We start from the raw sequence: 16,393 nt of genomic DNA on the forward strand, positions 1-16,393 counted from the left end.
CCGCTGAAGCGGAGTGTGCGAACTTACCCACTCGGCCATGGGGCCGGCCCCCAAGGTGCACATTTTTGAAGTGGCTAGGAAACACTTCCTACTCTAATACAGGGTTTGGTAAACTCTGGCCAGCCTGTCACCTGTCTTTGTAAGTAAAGTTTAATTGGAACACAGTCACACCTATTCATTTACTTATTGTGTACGGCTGCTGTCACACTACGACAGCACACTTGAGCAGTTGCAAAGGTCTTCAAAGTCTCAAATATTTACTATTCGGCCCTTTACAGAAAAAATTTGCTTTAATTTAATTATTAAGAGACCATTATTCTAATCCTGACCATTTTGAGTGGTATTCTGCATGAGCATGAGCTGTGAAAGCCTATGTCAGCTCATGCAGCTTAACCCGAATTCCTAGCCTACAAAATTAAAGGTTAAGGAAAGATCGGTATGTGCCACAATCTAATAATTTTTATGGAGATTTTCTCCATAACGCACTGTAGGGGATGCAAATGAATCGACAGAACTTTCATTAGATAATAATACTGCTTCATGTAAAATTCTGCCCTGAGAAACCCAGGTTGAAATATCTCAAATTAGAAGCTGGCATAAATAAAAATATATCTAAAAAGATGAAGTATTCAGTGCAATAAAAAGGTTGTATGTTTACATGAAGAAATGTGACTGTTTTACTGGATAAACCCTGGCATCGAATCCCCTGACGTGGTTAGGCAGAGCTGCAAAGGAACTTTCCCATATGGTCCTGACCCTTAAAGGACCCCAGGCGGGGGGCAGCTGCCCCCACTGTGCGTCCCATAGGGAAGATACATACCATACCAGTGGTGCTGCAAGTGTCTGCAGAAAGTTCCAGTTTCGTCCCTGAGATCCTCAGCAACCATTTTGGGAATAGACACTATGAAACAATTAGGAGTCATTTCTAATTAGGCCTTGATTGTCAATATATCCTACATATCCCAAGGATGACATGGAATGACATTAAGGGGGACCACAGTGAGAAACATAGGGTTTGCAATTAGACAGGGTGGGCTATAACTTCCTGGACCACTGAGGTTAATGTATACTGATGGTGGCCATCTAAATCTTCTAAGGGCTCAATGCTTAAGATCCTTTTACTGGGAATTTAATAAACATGCAAAGGTCAATTTTACTGAATTACTAGACACTGAAACGGTAGGCATCTTTAGCCACAAATATAGCTCCACGTTCTGGATTATGAAACAAATTCTCCTTGGGCAGATTCTAGCACATGGGGTGAAATTTTCAATTCCTCTCTCAAACTTTGCTTTGGCATCTGCTATAAGACAGACCTAGTTCATTTGCCATAAAAAGTCACATATTTTTCCCCCATTTTTTAAAAACTGTCATCAAGGATAGATAGGGATTTTTTACTCAAACTTGGAAAATATAATCTGCAGCATAGTAAGATTACTTTAAAAATGAGATGATGAGTGTAGGTGGTGAAAAAGCTTTCAGTGACATAATGAGGTAACACCCAACTTGGAAAAAAGAGTAAAAAAGTGCTTTTTACTAGAGGAAATGTAATGAGATGTTGCCATCATTTAGGGCAGTATACTAGCACTTTATAAACATTAAATTACAGCTTTACAAAAATCCGAGTTAGGAGTTACTACTTACATTTGAATACCCTAATTTTACATACTTAAAGTCCTTAATTAAAAGAAAACCCAGCAACAACTCAATTACAAGTTGACAAATAGGACAAAATTCCTTGCCAAAAATAGTCATTAAAAGCTAATCAATAGTTCCAGAACACATTTTACACTGACATTTTTTAAGTGAAATTTTGTGTTAAAATCATAAAAGGCATAAAATAGAAGCTATTAATTATGTTGTAATGGTGAATACTGGGTTTAGGTTACTATTTTAATGGTATTTATTCTGTACAATGTATCTATGTGGTCCGACCTTCATTTCTCTTCCTCATTCCTCCTATTTAGAATTTTTAAGAGTAAGCACAATGCCATTTCTTTAACCATTCAATGATTACCTAGAAGCAAGAGTACAGCACAGGCAGATAATCTTTATTATATTTTAACTAGAAACAGAGCAGATAGCAAGTTCACGAGGTATTTTTGATTATTATTCTTTTAAAATCAGGCTTCAATAACAATAATCAAAGTGAGCCTTAACCACACAGATATTTTGGTCACTGTTAGAATCTTCAAGGGCACAAAAGCCAGTAGCGTAAAGTAACATAAAGGTAATGACTATGAGAATTTTTGATGTGCCAAAAATGTCGGTCACTGTATCAAACTCTACCCTTGTGTTTTCTTAATATTCTCCTTAAATATTGAACAATTCATTACTCAGCAAAATATCAAACATGCACATAGCATTCCTACAAGAATACTATCTTAATATTGTCAATACTAATACTAAGCTTTTCTTTACCCCCAAAATTCAATGAATCATGGTTCCATCACCTATATGTATTAGTGTTAGTGGTAATATGTAAAATTGCTTGTTTTCAAAGTTAAATAGCAGATTGACTTCGCATTTGGTGGCCAGCCTTGTACCCTAATTTTTCATGTTTTATTTTCTTAATAAATTGAACTACATTCCATATACCCTGAGATTTTCAATAACCTGCTAATGATTGTATACTTTTAATTTATACTTTATTCTACTCAATTTGAACCCCACACAATTAGTATTTAAAATTATTTACAGATGGTTTTAACTAAAGCAATGACAACATTTACTACTTATATAGTTAAACTGCTAATAAGGCCTTTAACTAAGAGTTGCATATTTTATGTATTTTTTTACTTGCTAGGAGCAATTCTTAAAATTACATCCATAATTCTCTGTCAGCGTAAGTGCTTTCCATTTTGCTTACTGCTACATGAATAACCAGATTCACTTTTTTTCCTCTCTTGTAAAACAACTCTTTTTTTTGTCTTCCCCAAATAATAAATGTTAGTTGTCTGAATGAACAGGTGCCAAAGAAACTTAGAATTTGAACGACATATTGACAACTGTAATGCCTAGCAGAGAAATATGCTCATGATAGGCATTCAATAAATGTTCCCCATGGAATGAGTGATTTGTAAGGCAGCTGTTAGAGTCAGATCCTTTCCATCATATACTGAAACTAATTTTAACTACGGAATTCGGGTTACCAGATTTAATTTGCCCTAAAATGTAAGTCCAAGAACTTGAAATTTAAAAAACTGTCTTAACAATTCTCAGAAAAAGTAAACTGGTTAATAATAGTTGCTACTGTAATATTAGTTGATAGGAAAAAAAGGAGCAAAATTACTTTCCACTAAACCATATGTACAACTGGTGAGAAGAAATAAAACCCAAGAAGCGTTAGCTAATTATTATTTTCTCCACCTTTAACCTTGCAATGTTTTTTGTTCAGATATTTATCCCTGCTAATTTCTCTAGCTGAAAGAGGATTTTTTTATCTGAATGGATTTCCCCATCTCCTTAGGTATGTAATGTTAGTGAAAAGCCCGTGTAAATGTAAGATTATATTTTCACGTCATGCCATGTTTCCGTATTTGTTTTTCGCTGATGTCAAATGTTCTTATTTAAACGATGCTGTATAGAATATGAGATAATCTCCCAATTTACTATGAGATTGCTTGCTTATAATATTCAGTTTTTGTTGATAGCTTGGAAGCATACTGCACACTTGTCATCTAGCACATTAATGAGTAACTACTACTCTTTTTAGAAAGGATACACTGACAAATTCTTAAGTTAATGGCTTTGGCCAAACATTTTTAGTCCATCACAGGACAATAGCAATGGCAAAAACATTGACGATACAGTTCATGGTTCGGTTCTCCCATCTTACAGTACAGGTTCCTGAAAATACACAAAAAGAGGACTTTGAAATACCAGAAAAACATCAAAATTACCAGAGATATATATATATATATATATATATATATATATATATATATATGTATACATTTTTCATAGGTTTTAGTTTCTTATTTCCTGCAATCTGTTAAACCCTCACATCTCATATTTTTCTGAAGGCATACTTGTGACTAGGTACAAAGCAATTTTGTTGATAAGTGTCTTTTCATAATTTAATTGGAAATAAATAAGCATTCGATAATAAGTACACTGTATGCTAGAAGTTGGACTTGGTTTGAATCAGCTTAAGGTCTCTTACCGTCAGATGTAGTATCCCAAAAACATGAGCTGGCCGTGTGAAAGCCATATGCACTTCTCTGGACCACTGCACAGGTCACTAAAAATAAAGGTGCAGAGTGAGAACATTTATAAACAAAGGAAAAGACCCCTAAGATCTAAGTGTTTGAGTTCAGAGCTCTAAAAGCTGTAAAAGTAACAGAAAACAAAACATTCAGCAAATGGACTGAAAAAAATAAGACTCTCATCTTGATTATGTACCACCACGATACCGACCCCACTGGGTCCCGTCTGTTTGTTGCCCATTGCCACAACAATTGGTGACTACAGTGCAGGAAAAATCTTGGCCAAATTATGTGCCTTGTTCCATGGGCATAATTCAGACACAGAAATGAAGAAAAGACTCCACTTTACAAACAATTTTTGCATGGCACTTCACAGACCTACATGTAAGGAGGCATGGGGCTATTGAAAGGAAGACAGTAGGCCTGAGTGGGTTTTGATGGAAAGGGATAACTGATGGAAACGTAAAAGAGGATGCTACCAAGGGCAAGCAGATGGTTGGCAGGAGTTCAAACTGCTTTTAAGTAGCTAAAGAGCTCCATCTTTTAGGTATTATTATATATTATCTTTGGATGAATAAGTCAGAAGTCCTTCATACCCGATTAGTATCCAACTTGATTGTCTATCACTCATTTACATTCTCCAAATTCAGAGAAAACCACAAGGACAAAGGTGAGTAAACTAGGGATAAAAGATGGTGATACTTACCAATATATTTATAAGCTTTTCCCAACTTAACCAAATGTGCTAAGGACTGTTCCACTATGCTTGCAGTCCACTGGTTGATGTTGTTCTGATTATAATCTTCACCACCTAAGACCCCATCTATACACTAAAAGGGTAGAGGATAATCAAACAAATTATACACAAACTGCAGCAAAAATTATTCAAAACATGAAATATATTTATAACCCAATAAAGCATCTTGGGAAATATTTATTATGCATTGTGTCTAATTATTTTAGAATTTTCAAAGCATTTCTGCATGCATTATCTCTCTGTGAGATACTATGTGTCATATAAAGATAAATATGGCATGGCCTCTGTTGTAAAGAACTGAACAATCTAGCAGAGAAGCTAATAAAAGAACTCTATGACACAAGGAAGGGTAACCAAGTGTGATAAGTTATGTCATAAAAGGATTATGGATGCGGGTGGATATTACAAAAGGGTGATACCAATTGGTTAAAGAACGGCTTGGAACCAGCTGGCATTTGAACTAGGTTTCAGATGCTAGAAACAAAGGATGTGATCAATTTAAAAATATAATTCTCATGTATAATAATTATATTCTCATTCATGTTATATAATTGCTTAGCTATAAAACAATTAACACACTTGCCACTATAAGTAAATCATCGACGAACACTACCTTTCCGGTATTCTAGAAAGAGAAAGTTAAATAATTTTCCACAGTGCTTACCTGCATCCATTTCTGATGCCTGATTAACAACACTGGTTTAGTATCACAGTCTTAGGTTTTAAGGTCAACTCTGCCACCTACTTGCTGTGTGACCTTCTGAAGTGACTTAACCTCTTGAAGCCCCTATTTTCCTAATCCACAAAGTAGGGATAACAGCCTCATCTTATCAGGTTGTTGTTAGGATGAGGTGAGACCATGAATGCCAAGTGCTCAAACACAGCGACTGCCACAGGATAAGTACATAAGCAATGATATTATCATCATCATTATTATTGCTGTTATTTTATATTTGCAGTTTTATTGAGATATAATTGACAAATAATATTGTGTAAGTTTAAGGTGTACAATGTGATGATTTGATACACATATATACTGTGAAGTGATTACCACAATAAGGTTAGTTAACACATTCATCTCCTCACATAGTTATCTTTTGTGTGCGTGTGTGTGTGTGTCCGGTGAGAACATTTAAGATCTACTCTCAGCAACTTTCAAGTATACAATACAGTATTATTAACTATTGCCACTATGCTCTACATTATACCCCCAGGACTTATTCATCTTATAGCTCGAAGTTTGTACCCTTTGACCAACATCTCCCCAATTCCCCTCCCCTGGGCCCCCCACCCTCACAACCCCCCAACCCCCGCAACCTCTGTTTCTGTGAGTTTGGCTATTTTAGATTCCATATATAAGTGAGATCATACAGTATTTGTCTTTCTCTGACTTATTTTACTGCTATTATTTTATATTCAAGCGACAGAGCCTGGACAATAAAGCACTCATTCAATTCATGCATAGAATCCAGCTTAATAACTAACACACACACACACACACACGCACGCGCGCAGCTTTCATTTACTACAACTGGACTAAAGATTCATAAAGGCACAAATTAATATGGAATGTTAAGCTGGATAGTATAAAATCTTCATTGATGATAAAATGTAAAAAAAGAAATTAAATTTAGAAATGCTAAAGAAAGTAAAGTGGCTCAAATTATTCTAGAATGTTCAATAACATGACAGAGTTAGGGGGACCAGTGGCCCCAGGGACAGGGGAACAGGGTTTTAATTCCGGCTTTATCATTCCTAAGTTCGTGCCCTTTGGGCAAACCTCTTCCTCTCCCCAGACTGCTTTTCCTTCATGGGAAACTAAGAGCACTGGTTTTTCTTTCAGGTTTTCTAATAGGAACACTTCAAGTTCTGCTCTAAACAACAGAAAACATCACAGGGCTGAGGATCCCACTGCAAATATCCTGTTAATTGCTATTAATTAACATTTCGCTTTCGCAATTACCAGTAACCAGGAGGCCCACTAGATAACGAGGTCCTTCACCTGTTTTATGTTCCCAGGGCCAAATTCAGGACCTGGGCATGTAGCAGGCACTCAATAAATGTTTGTGTTGAAGTAATAGTGGCTTTGATACACTCTCTGGGCAACCCGAATCAAATATACTTTAGACTAAGTTCCAAGTTCATTCCATTTGTGACTCACTTTTTCTTTGAGAATTTGTTTAGGGACAAATTCCATTCCTGACAATACATAAAATATATGCATATCGCTGATGAGTGAGTGGCTCTAAGACTTCTGAGGGGAAAAAATATTAGCATAGGGGTTCAGAGCAAGGAATCAAAGGAAAGAAAATAAGGTGATCAGCAACAGATAAGGAAAACAGAAATACCTGCTGAAATTGTGTAATCATCCAGGAAGTGCTGAAATGTTTTAAAATAGTGCTCGCTCTCTCTCAAGCCTTTCCAATGCCTCAATGGCAGAGAGTTGGCTCATGGGAAGGAAGGGGGAGGGAAGAGGATGGACATGCAGCTGAAAGTCACCTGAAGCAAACGTGAGATTTCTTTGAAGTTTCATATTTCATATAAAAAATTCAAGCAAAGCTTGCTTTTGTCTCCATAATGTGTTAGAGTTTGTTTTCATTAAAAAATGTTTTCAGTTAAATTATTTTTTTAAAGATTTTTTTTTTGCTTTTTCTCCCCAAAGCCCCCTGGTACATAGTTGTATATTTTAGTTGTGGGTCCCTCTGGTTGTGCTATGTGGGACGCCACCTCAGCATGGCCTGATGAGTGGAGCCATGTTCACGCCCAGGATCCAAACTGGCAAAACCCTGGGACACCCAAGCGGAGCGTTCGAACTTAACCACTCAGCCACGGGGCCAGCCCCACAGTTAAATTATTTATATTATTTAACTCCCTTTTGCAAATATTTAAGTAAAAAAATTGGTGCTCTAAATTGCACCCAGTGGCTTCCAGCACCTTCTAGCCACTGCAAAGCATGTATATCCCAGTTTAAGCATAGTTCTTTTACTTTAATAAAATCTCAAAGTAACACATGCACATGGTTTTCAAAATCCAACAGGCCAGAAGAGCTTAAAATGAAAAGCAAGAATCCCCTCCCCTCTCTTTCCTATCCCCGGTCCCCTTCCCCAGAGGAAACACCTTTCACGTACAACTGTTTATTTCTTCTAAGGGTTACTTACACATCCCTGAATACTATTTACATCACTAGTTCTTGATTTATGAATTACAGACAGTGTCCCTAGAACTCCTGCTGTGAGAGATGGAAATTTAGTTCCCTCAGACCACCAGCAACCTTCCTCCCCCACTTCCCTTAATACAGTGAATTCATTATTTTTACTTCGATATATTTACATTGCTAGAAGCATGCATCTTTTCTTCCACTCCTCACATTTCCTTCCACACAGAGGACTTTGCCTTGGCATTCCCAGCCTCTGGCCCCACCTGTTATCACTCCTCTCCACAGACGTGGAGTGAGTTGCCTGACTGGTGGGTGACAACTGCTGTTCCACCATTCCCATCTGGGAGAGCCAATCTCCCGAACGCCTTAGACTTGGACATTTGGTCTCTCCTTCCCTTTCTGCCCAGACCAACAAAAGGCACTAGCCTGGCTGAGTGTTGCTTTCTGCTGACTCAAAGTTTCCCTTGGAAGCCTCTTCCAAGGACTGAACTAAGCAGGCAGGGAGTTTGTAAAACAAGCTCCAATCTCCAACCCAGTCTTTACAAACAATAAAGGTGATATTTTATTCTCTTTCTAATGACTCTCTGGTTCAGAACGTGGGTAAAGAAAAAGGTACTATTTAAAAGACTACTCAAATACCTGAGCAACCTCTTCTTCATGTTACATCAACCAAGGACAGTCTCTCTTGACTTTCGACTTTGAAAAATCAGGCTGTTATCACTCCTGCCCTTCCCGTGACTTCCATCCTCTCTTCTACCTCCCATTCACCCTCATTTGTGCTTTTGCATTGTTAAGGGATCGAAAACATTTGCATTCTATTTTAGTAATTAAATATGCCTAGCTACATAGTTCTAATACATGATTCTGAAATATTAAAATATGGCAGGAGGGAGGGACATCAGCATCACGGCAAAGTAAGCTCTTCCAGTAAACTCTCCCCACAAAGATAAAATGAAAAGGACATACATATTCCAACAGAGGACATCCGCACAACACAAAAGACATCTGAGAGACCCATGCAGCCACGTGTTGGAAGGTGGAGGTGCTGGGGCCCCCCTGAGGAAGTCGATCGAGGTAAGAGAATGCTTCTCTTCCTCATGGAAAGACAGCAACCAGGAGATTATGTGTAGCCACAGGGAGGAAAGGAGGGAGGAAGTGATGGTCCTCCCAGGGAACACCATAGATCCCTGAAGTCCCTCACAATCAGGAGGGAAGCCCCTCACAGAGGGGACTAGCTATGGTGGGGGTGTCTGCATCAAGCCAACATCCTAGAAGAGCAGATAGCGAGGGCACAGGAGGAAGTCCCTGAGATCGTGCAGAAGAACAAAGCAACCCCTCCCCCTCCTGGCGCCCTGGTGCCACTGCTCAGCAACTTGGAGCTGTCCCCTCAGTTGCAGTGGGCTCAGAATATGCAGCTATTGACCCCCACCTAGTGGCAAAGGGCAGAAGTGGCAATCAAATGCTACCACAATGTGGAAGCACAAATTTACACCATCTAACAGTATGAAAAATTATATTAAATCTCCAGACCAGAAGGAAAATGACAAGTACCCAGAAATAAATCCTGAAGACACAGAAATCTATAACCTGAATGACAGAGAATTAAAAATAGCTATCATTAAAAAAACTCAATGAGTTAAAAGAGAATACAGATAGACAATTCAACAAGTTCAGGAGCTAATTCACAAAAGAGATTGAAACTATAAAGAAGAACCAAGCAGAAATATTGGAGATGAAAAACACAATGGATGAGATAAAGCAGAACATAGATTCCATGAACGGTAGAGCAGATATCATCAAGGAATGAATCAGCATGATTGAGGATAGAAATTCAGAAATGCTTCAGATGCAGGAGGAGAAAGAACTAAGACTAAAAAGAAATGAAGAAAGTCTCCAAGAAATATCTAACTCACTCAGGAAATGCAACATAAGGATTATAGGTATTCCACGGGGAGAAGAGAGGGAGAGTGGAGCACAAAGCTTATTCAAAGAAATAATAGCAGAGAACTTCCCAAACCTGGGGAAGGAGATGGAAATTCACATGAAGAAGACCACCAGATCTCCTAACTTTGTCAATGCAAAAAGACCTACTGCAAGGCATATAGTAGTGAAGCTGGCAAAAGTCAATGACAAAGAAACAATACTAAGGGCAGCAGGCAGAAGGAAATAACTTACAAAGGAATCCCTATCAGGCTTTCGGCAGATTTTGTCAGCAGATACTTTACAGGGTAGGAGAGAGTAGAATGATATATTCAAATCTTTGAAAGACAAAAACTTTCAGCCAAGAACACTCTATCAAGTGAAAATATCCTTCAGATATGATGGAGAAATAAAAACATTCCCAGATAAACAAAAGCTAAGGGAGTTCAGCACCACAAGACCATCCCTAAAAGAAATCCTCAAGAAGGCCTTCATACCTGAAAAAAAAAGAAGGGGTTACGAAGCCCTGAATGCAGGGTTCTCCTGCATTTCCTTTGTTTCTCGTTCCGTGTATTTCAGACTACCAATTCAGTTAGGTAGTTTTTTATGCTGAATTTCTTAGTTTTCTCCTTATTTATTATTTGTGACTCTGCTCTACTTTTTTCTTTAGTGGTTACCATGAGGTTTGTATGCAAAATCTCGTAGATGAGATAGTCCATTTTCTTTCTTTTTTTTTTTTGAGGAAGATTAGCCCTGATCTAACATCTGCCACCAATCCTCTTTTGCTGAGGAAGACTGGCCCTGAGCTAACATCTGTGCCCATCTTCCTCTGCTTCATACGTGGGACACCTGCTACAGCATGGCTTGACAAGCCGTGCATAGGGCCGCATCTGGGATCCGAACCAGCAAACCCCAGAAAACAAATGATAAAATGGCAGCATTAAGCCCTCATATATCAATAATCACTCTAAATATAAATGGATTGAACTTGCCAATAAAAAGACACAGAGTGGCAAGATGGATTCAAGAACAAGACCCAACAATATGCTGCCTCCAGGAAACATCTCAGCTTCAATGACAAAGACAAGCTCAGAGTGAAGGGATGGGAGACAACACTCCAAGCTAATGACATATAAAAGAAAACAGGTGTAGCAATTCTTATATCAGACAAAGTAGACTTCAAGATAATGCAGGTAAAGTGAGACAAAGAGGGGCAGTATATAATGATCAAAGGGATATCCCACCAAGAAGACATAACAGTTATAAACATCCATGCACCCAACACAGGAGCACCAAAGTACATATAGCAACCATTAACAAACCTAAAATGAGATACTAACAACACAATAATAGTAGAGGACCTCAACACTCCACTCACATCAATGGATAGATCTTCCAGACAAAAAGTCAACAAGGAAATAGTGGAACTAAATGAAAAGCTAGACCAGATGGACTTAATAGTTATATATAGACCACTCCATCCAAAAACAGCAGAATACACATTCTTCTCAAGTGTGCGTGGAACATTCTCAAGGACAGATCATATGTTGGGAAACAAGGCAAGCCTCAATAAATTAAAGAAGATTGAAATAATAACAAGCATATTTTCTGACCATAATGCTATGAAACTAGAAATTAACTACAAGAAAAAAGCTGAGAAAGGGACAAAGATGTGGAGACTAAACAATATGCTACTGAACCAATGGATCATTGAAGAAATTAAAGGAGAAATAAAAAAATATCTGGAGACAAATGAAAATGAAAACACATCATACCAACTTATGTGGGATGTACCAAAAGTGGTCCTAAGAGGGAAATTTATTGCAATACAGGCCCACCTTAACAAACAAGAAAAATCCCAAATAAGCAATCACAAACTACACCTAACTGAATTAGAAAAAGAACAAACAAAGCCAAAAGTCAGTAGGAGGGAAACAATAAAAATCAGAGCAGAAATAAATGCAATTGAAACAAAAAAGGCAGTAGAAAGGATCAATGAAACAAACAGCTGGTTCTCCGAGACGATAAACAAAATTGACAAACTCCTAGTCAGACTTACAAACAACAAAAGAGAGGACACAGGCCCCAACAGCCATACCCACAGCACAAGCATGCCTCCTGGGCCAGCTCACTGTGTTCTCGGATTTGGCACGGTTAAAAATGACTATTAAAAATGTTCATAAATACCTTACCCACAGTGTAGTCTGTATGTGATACCACTAGACTTAATTAAAGTTCTGCCAGAATGGACTCCCAAAGAGGCCTTCTGGTCTACTTGCTTAACAGGAGGACCAGATTTCACCTTTCAACATTTTTCTTAGGATTTTTATTTACTATCACATCAGTGTCTAAAAGATGTTAAGTGATTACTTTTCTAATTATATTGGGGTAAAAACTGCATACAATGGCCAAAAGCAGGTATTTCTAGGGTCTTTTATTTATTTGACACATATATGTAATATTAGACATAATTTATCTATATAAAAGTATATATATGTCAAATATATACATGTTAAATGTTAATGCTATAAAAGTATACATATACTTTATATATATAATGCTATAAAAGTGTATATATTATATATATAAATATATATTTTAAATATATATAAGTATATATAGACTTTTAAATGTTAATGCTATAAAAGTTTATATGTATAATTATATATATAAATTTAAATATATATTTAATGCTACGTATTTTTTATATATTTATGTATTTAATAAAATGTTTTATTTATAACATATATTATATTTAATAAAATATATTATATATATACTTTTATAGCATTAACATTTAAAATAATATTGGCCTACTGAAATAAAAGTTCTTTTACTCAAAGGCAGGTCACCAATTTTAGAAAACAGCAAACCAATTTTCTAGACCAATACTTAAACATCAATTTAAGAGTAAGCCCCAGGATGTCTGACAGCATACGACAAAACATAGAAGCACCCCTATAAAGTTAGCGAATAAATATTAAAAATCTTGTTTTAATACTAAGGTTTTTAACTTTGTACTGAAAGTCAAAACATAAGTTTTCAAAATTTCAATCAGTGCAGCAGGCTTCAGGGTGAACAGATGTAGAACTTACCTCTTTAATGATATTGTGGGCTTCATCAGCATTGAAGCCAACCTAAAGGGGAAAAACAACTGATAAAGCTGCTTTCAACACAGACATCTTTTTATCTGAAGCTATGATGATACACAGAACACTCTAGGCTGGCCTGGACAGGTATCAGTGACAGGAGACCAAAGGTGGGGAGGGGCATCAGGTCTCCCGAGGTTGCTAATCCTACCCCAAACACTTTTAAAATTACAGAATGCTTTCCCCACCCAGCTCCCTGGAGATTTTGATTCATTCAGTCTGGGGCAGGGCCTGGGCAACTACATTTGTTTAAAAAGTGCTTTACTGCTGATTCTGATGAATACCCTAGACTGAGAGTCACTGTATTGTAAAGCTCAGGAAACAAGCAGGAAGTAGATATAAAGATGTATGCGTTATCAGTACACAGGAAATGGTCCATGAGAAGAGCATGCTTAATAGATTATTTTCAATTTTGTTTTTAACTTGTGCTAGGCAAAAATGTGGCTTTCCTGAATTAAAGATTATGAAAATACTTGAACATTCAAAATTAATGTCACTTTAATAATTTATAATAGGTCTGGCAACTTAGTGTTTCCTCTGGAGTGGCTTGTTAGAACCTTGAGTTAAAAGCAACTATTAATGATACCCAAGTATCCTAGAATAGACAATTGGCGGTGTGATAAGACTGAAATCTAAAACAAAAGACTTCTGGTAATATATGATTTGTTTCCAAGGAGATGTTTTTAGGTGCTTTATGACATCAGCATTTTCATAAATCCCACTACACAACTTAAAATTAGTTCAAAAAACAAGTAAATTTTGAAAATAAGTATCATCTCGAGTACACATTTAAAATATTTTCAACTTAACTCAATTACACCACAGAATTACAACGAAGGAATAAAAACACCCTAAATAATTAGGAATAGTATGAAAAAAGTTCCCATGTTTTGACCCTATTAAAATTACCATTTTACCACAAAATAAGGTCTTTATCTATTTTCAAAATTGGCCTACAAATTAAATGATGTCCATTTCACTTTGATTTGGAAAGTCACCAAATAATCAGGATGTACTTGGTGACCATAATAACACATGTAATTTTATTTCTTTTTAAATATACGTATTTAGGACGCACTGCAGTACAGAAAGAACCCTCTCAGGAGTCAGGACTTGTTGGAGGATATGCCTCAGGATGAAACTGCTTGTGCCTCAATTTCCAAAATAAAAACACTTTACCACGAACCTGCAAGTAAGTAGGTATGCTACCTGCCTCACAGAACTATTTTAAATGTGGTTTTAGCTTCTACAGAAGCCTTCATCCTAAAGATGAATGGATCAGAAGCCCCTTCCAGGGGTCTAACAATACACCATTTTATGGGGCACCTCCACCACGTGCCTACTTTTTTTCACTGCACCATTCACCTGTGGCTACCACTGGACAGAAAATGTCTTTGTCTATTCTGCCCTCGAGGTCTGTCACAGCTTACGCTGGAATGCAACAGGCCTCATCCTCCTAGCGGTTAAAGTGAAGCCAGTGTTGCAGTTGTGTACTCAGAGGCCTGGGTTCAAATGGAGCATCTGTCATTCCTGGCAGTTTTAACTTTGGGCAAGTCACTTAGCTGCCATGAAGGTCAGAGTCCCCATCAGTAACAGGAAGATGAAAACTGACATCACGGGGTTCTGGTGAGGTTTCGGGAAGCTAGTCAGTAAGCAAGAGCTCGTAATCCATGTAGCACCTCCTTCCAGCCCACCCAGGTGACAGTGCCCGGGAGCGGGAGCGGCTCTGCCACCACGGCCTCGCTCGCGGGGTTGCGGTACCTGCTTTGGGGACGCCAAGGGACGGAGGAAGCAACCGGGAAGACCGGTTTTCAAGGCCTGCCCTGCAGACGGGCGGCGCCCGCCACCCCATCCTCACCGCACGCACCCCGAGTCAGGCCCTCCATCCCTCGTCCCCGACCCCGCCACCGGCCCCAAGCTCTCCCGGCCGCCCCTGCCACCCGGACTCCCAGCCCACCCTCAGGGTCTCCGGGTGGGGGACCGAGACGGGCGGGGCGGATCCCCGGCCCCGAGGGGAGGACCCGGGCTCGGAGGACACCGCACCCCAACTCTCCGGGCCACCAAGCGCCTGGAGACCACCCGGCCGAGAAACCGCACCAAGGCGGGCGGGGGCAGGGGTCGCTCGCAGGCAGCAGAGGGGCGGTACCTCGTCGCAGTGGCGATGGTACTCCTCCATGGTGGCGCCGACTCTCCCGAGGGCGGAGCGACGCGCAAGTCGAGCTCCGCGGCCGCGCACTGGCCTCCGGGGAGGCCCCGCCCCGTCTATATCCCGGGGCGTTCCCCCACGCGGGCCCCGCCTTTGTGTCGTACTGGCGCCACCTTCCAGGGGGCGCCGGCAGCGTTCTAGGCGATGGAATGCTTCTCCCCGCTGCCTCCGACCTTTCTGGAAAGAAGGGATGGGTGTTAAAGAGCTGGGAATTGTGCCAGCCTGGATCAGATTGGGGGACGTAGTGTCAGTCAGTCTAGACTCCACAGTATGGGTTAGTGCCCAATACTGTGGTTATTTGCACATAGTCGTTCATCATAATCCAGCAAATAATCATAGTTAATGCTACGTGAACAAGGCACTCTGATTTGTCCACTTATTAGCTATGTTACTTGGAAAAATTGACCTCCCACAGCCTCAGTCTTTTCGTATGAAAACATACCTATTGCACGGTTGGTTGTACGGACCAAATGAGATGCTGTATACATAACTCCTAAAGTAGATGCACCTATACCCCTCCTCCCCAATGACTGTGTAAAAAGCAATATTTGATTTATAGGAGAGGAAGTACAAATATCCTAAATTAAACAATAAATCCTAGCAGAACAATGATTACGTTTATTTAAAAATTACTAAGTTCCAGAGGATCCTAAGGATTTCCTCATTTAAACCCATAAAAACCCAGCAGGTTTGGTTCTGTTACCCTCATTCCATTTTTACAGATGAAGCTGAGGTACAGAGAGTTTAAGTAAGGTTCCCAGAGTCATATATCCAGTAAGTAGTAGAAGAAGGGTTTAAACTCGAGTAGTCTGATAACAGCACCCAAGTTCTTAACCACTGTATTAGTTTCCGACTGCTGCTGTAACAAATTACCATACATTTAGTAGCTTAAAGCAGCACAAACTTCTTATTTTATAGTGCTAGAAGTCAGAAATGTAAAATGGGTCTGTAGGACTGTGTTCCTTCTGGAGGCCCCCACGGGAGAATCCATTTCCT

The 16,393-nt window shown here is 39.0% G+C and overlaps 1 protein-coding gene across 1 annotated transcript; it reads right to left on the reverse strand.

The window, feature by feature from the left end:
* Positions 1–2,030: 2,030 nt before the first annotated feature.
* On the reverse strand, positions 2,031–15,629 carry DYNLT3 (dynein light chain Tctex-type 3). The gene is made up of 5 exons (XM_070604951.1): positions 15,338–15,629; positions 13,138–13,179; positions 4,915–5,038; positions 4,166–4,243; positions 2,031–3,849 (listed from the first exon to the last, which is right to left on the reverse strand). Exons 1-5 carry the CDS (start codon positions 15,365–15,367, stop codon positions 3,773–3,775), a joined length of 351 nt encoding a protein of 116 aa, XP_070461052.1. The 5' UTR covers positions 15,368–15,629; the 3' UTR covers positions 2,031–3,772.
* Positions 15,630–16,393: the final 764 nt, after the last annotated feature.

The sequence above is a fragment of the Equus przewalskii genome, chromosome X (assembly GCF_037783145.1).
Source record: "Equus przewalskii isolate Varuska chromosome X, EquPr2, whole genome shotgun sequence".
In the NCBI taxonomy this organism is placed as follows: domain Eukaryota; kingdom Metazoa; phylum Chordata; class Mammalia; order Perissodactyla; family Equidae; genus Equus; species Equus przewalskii.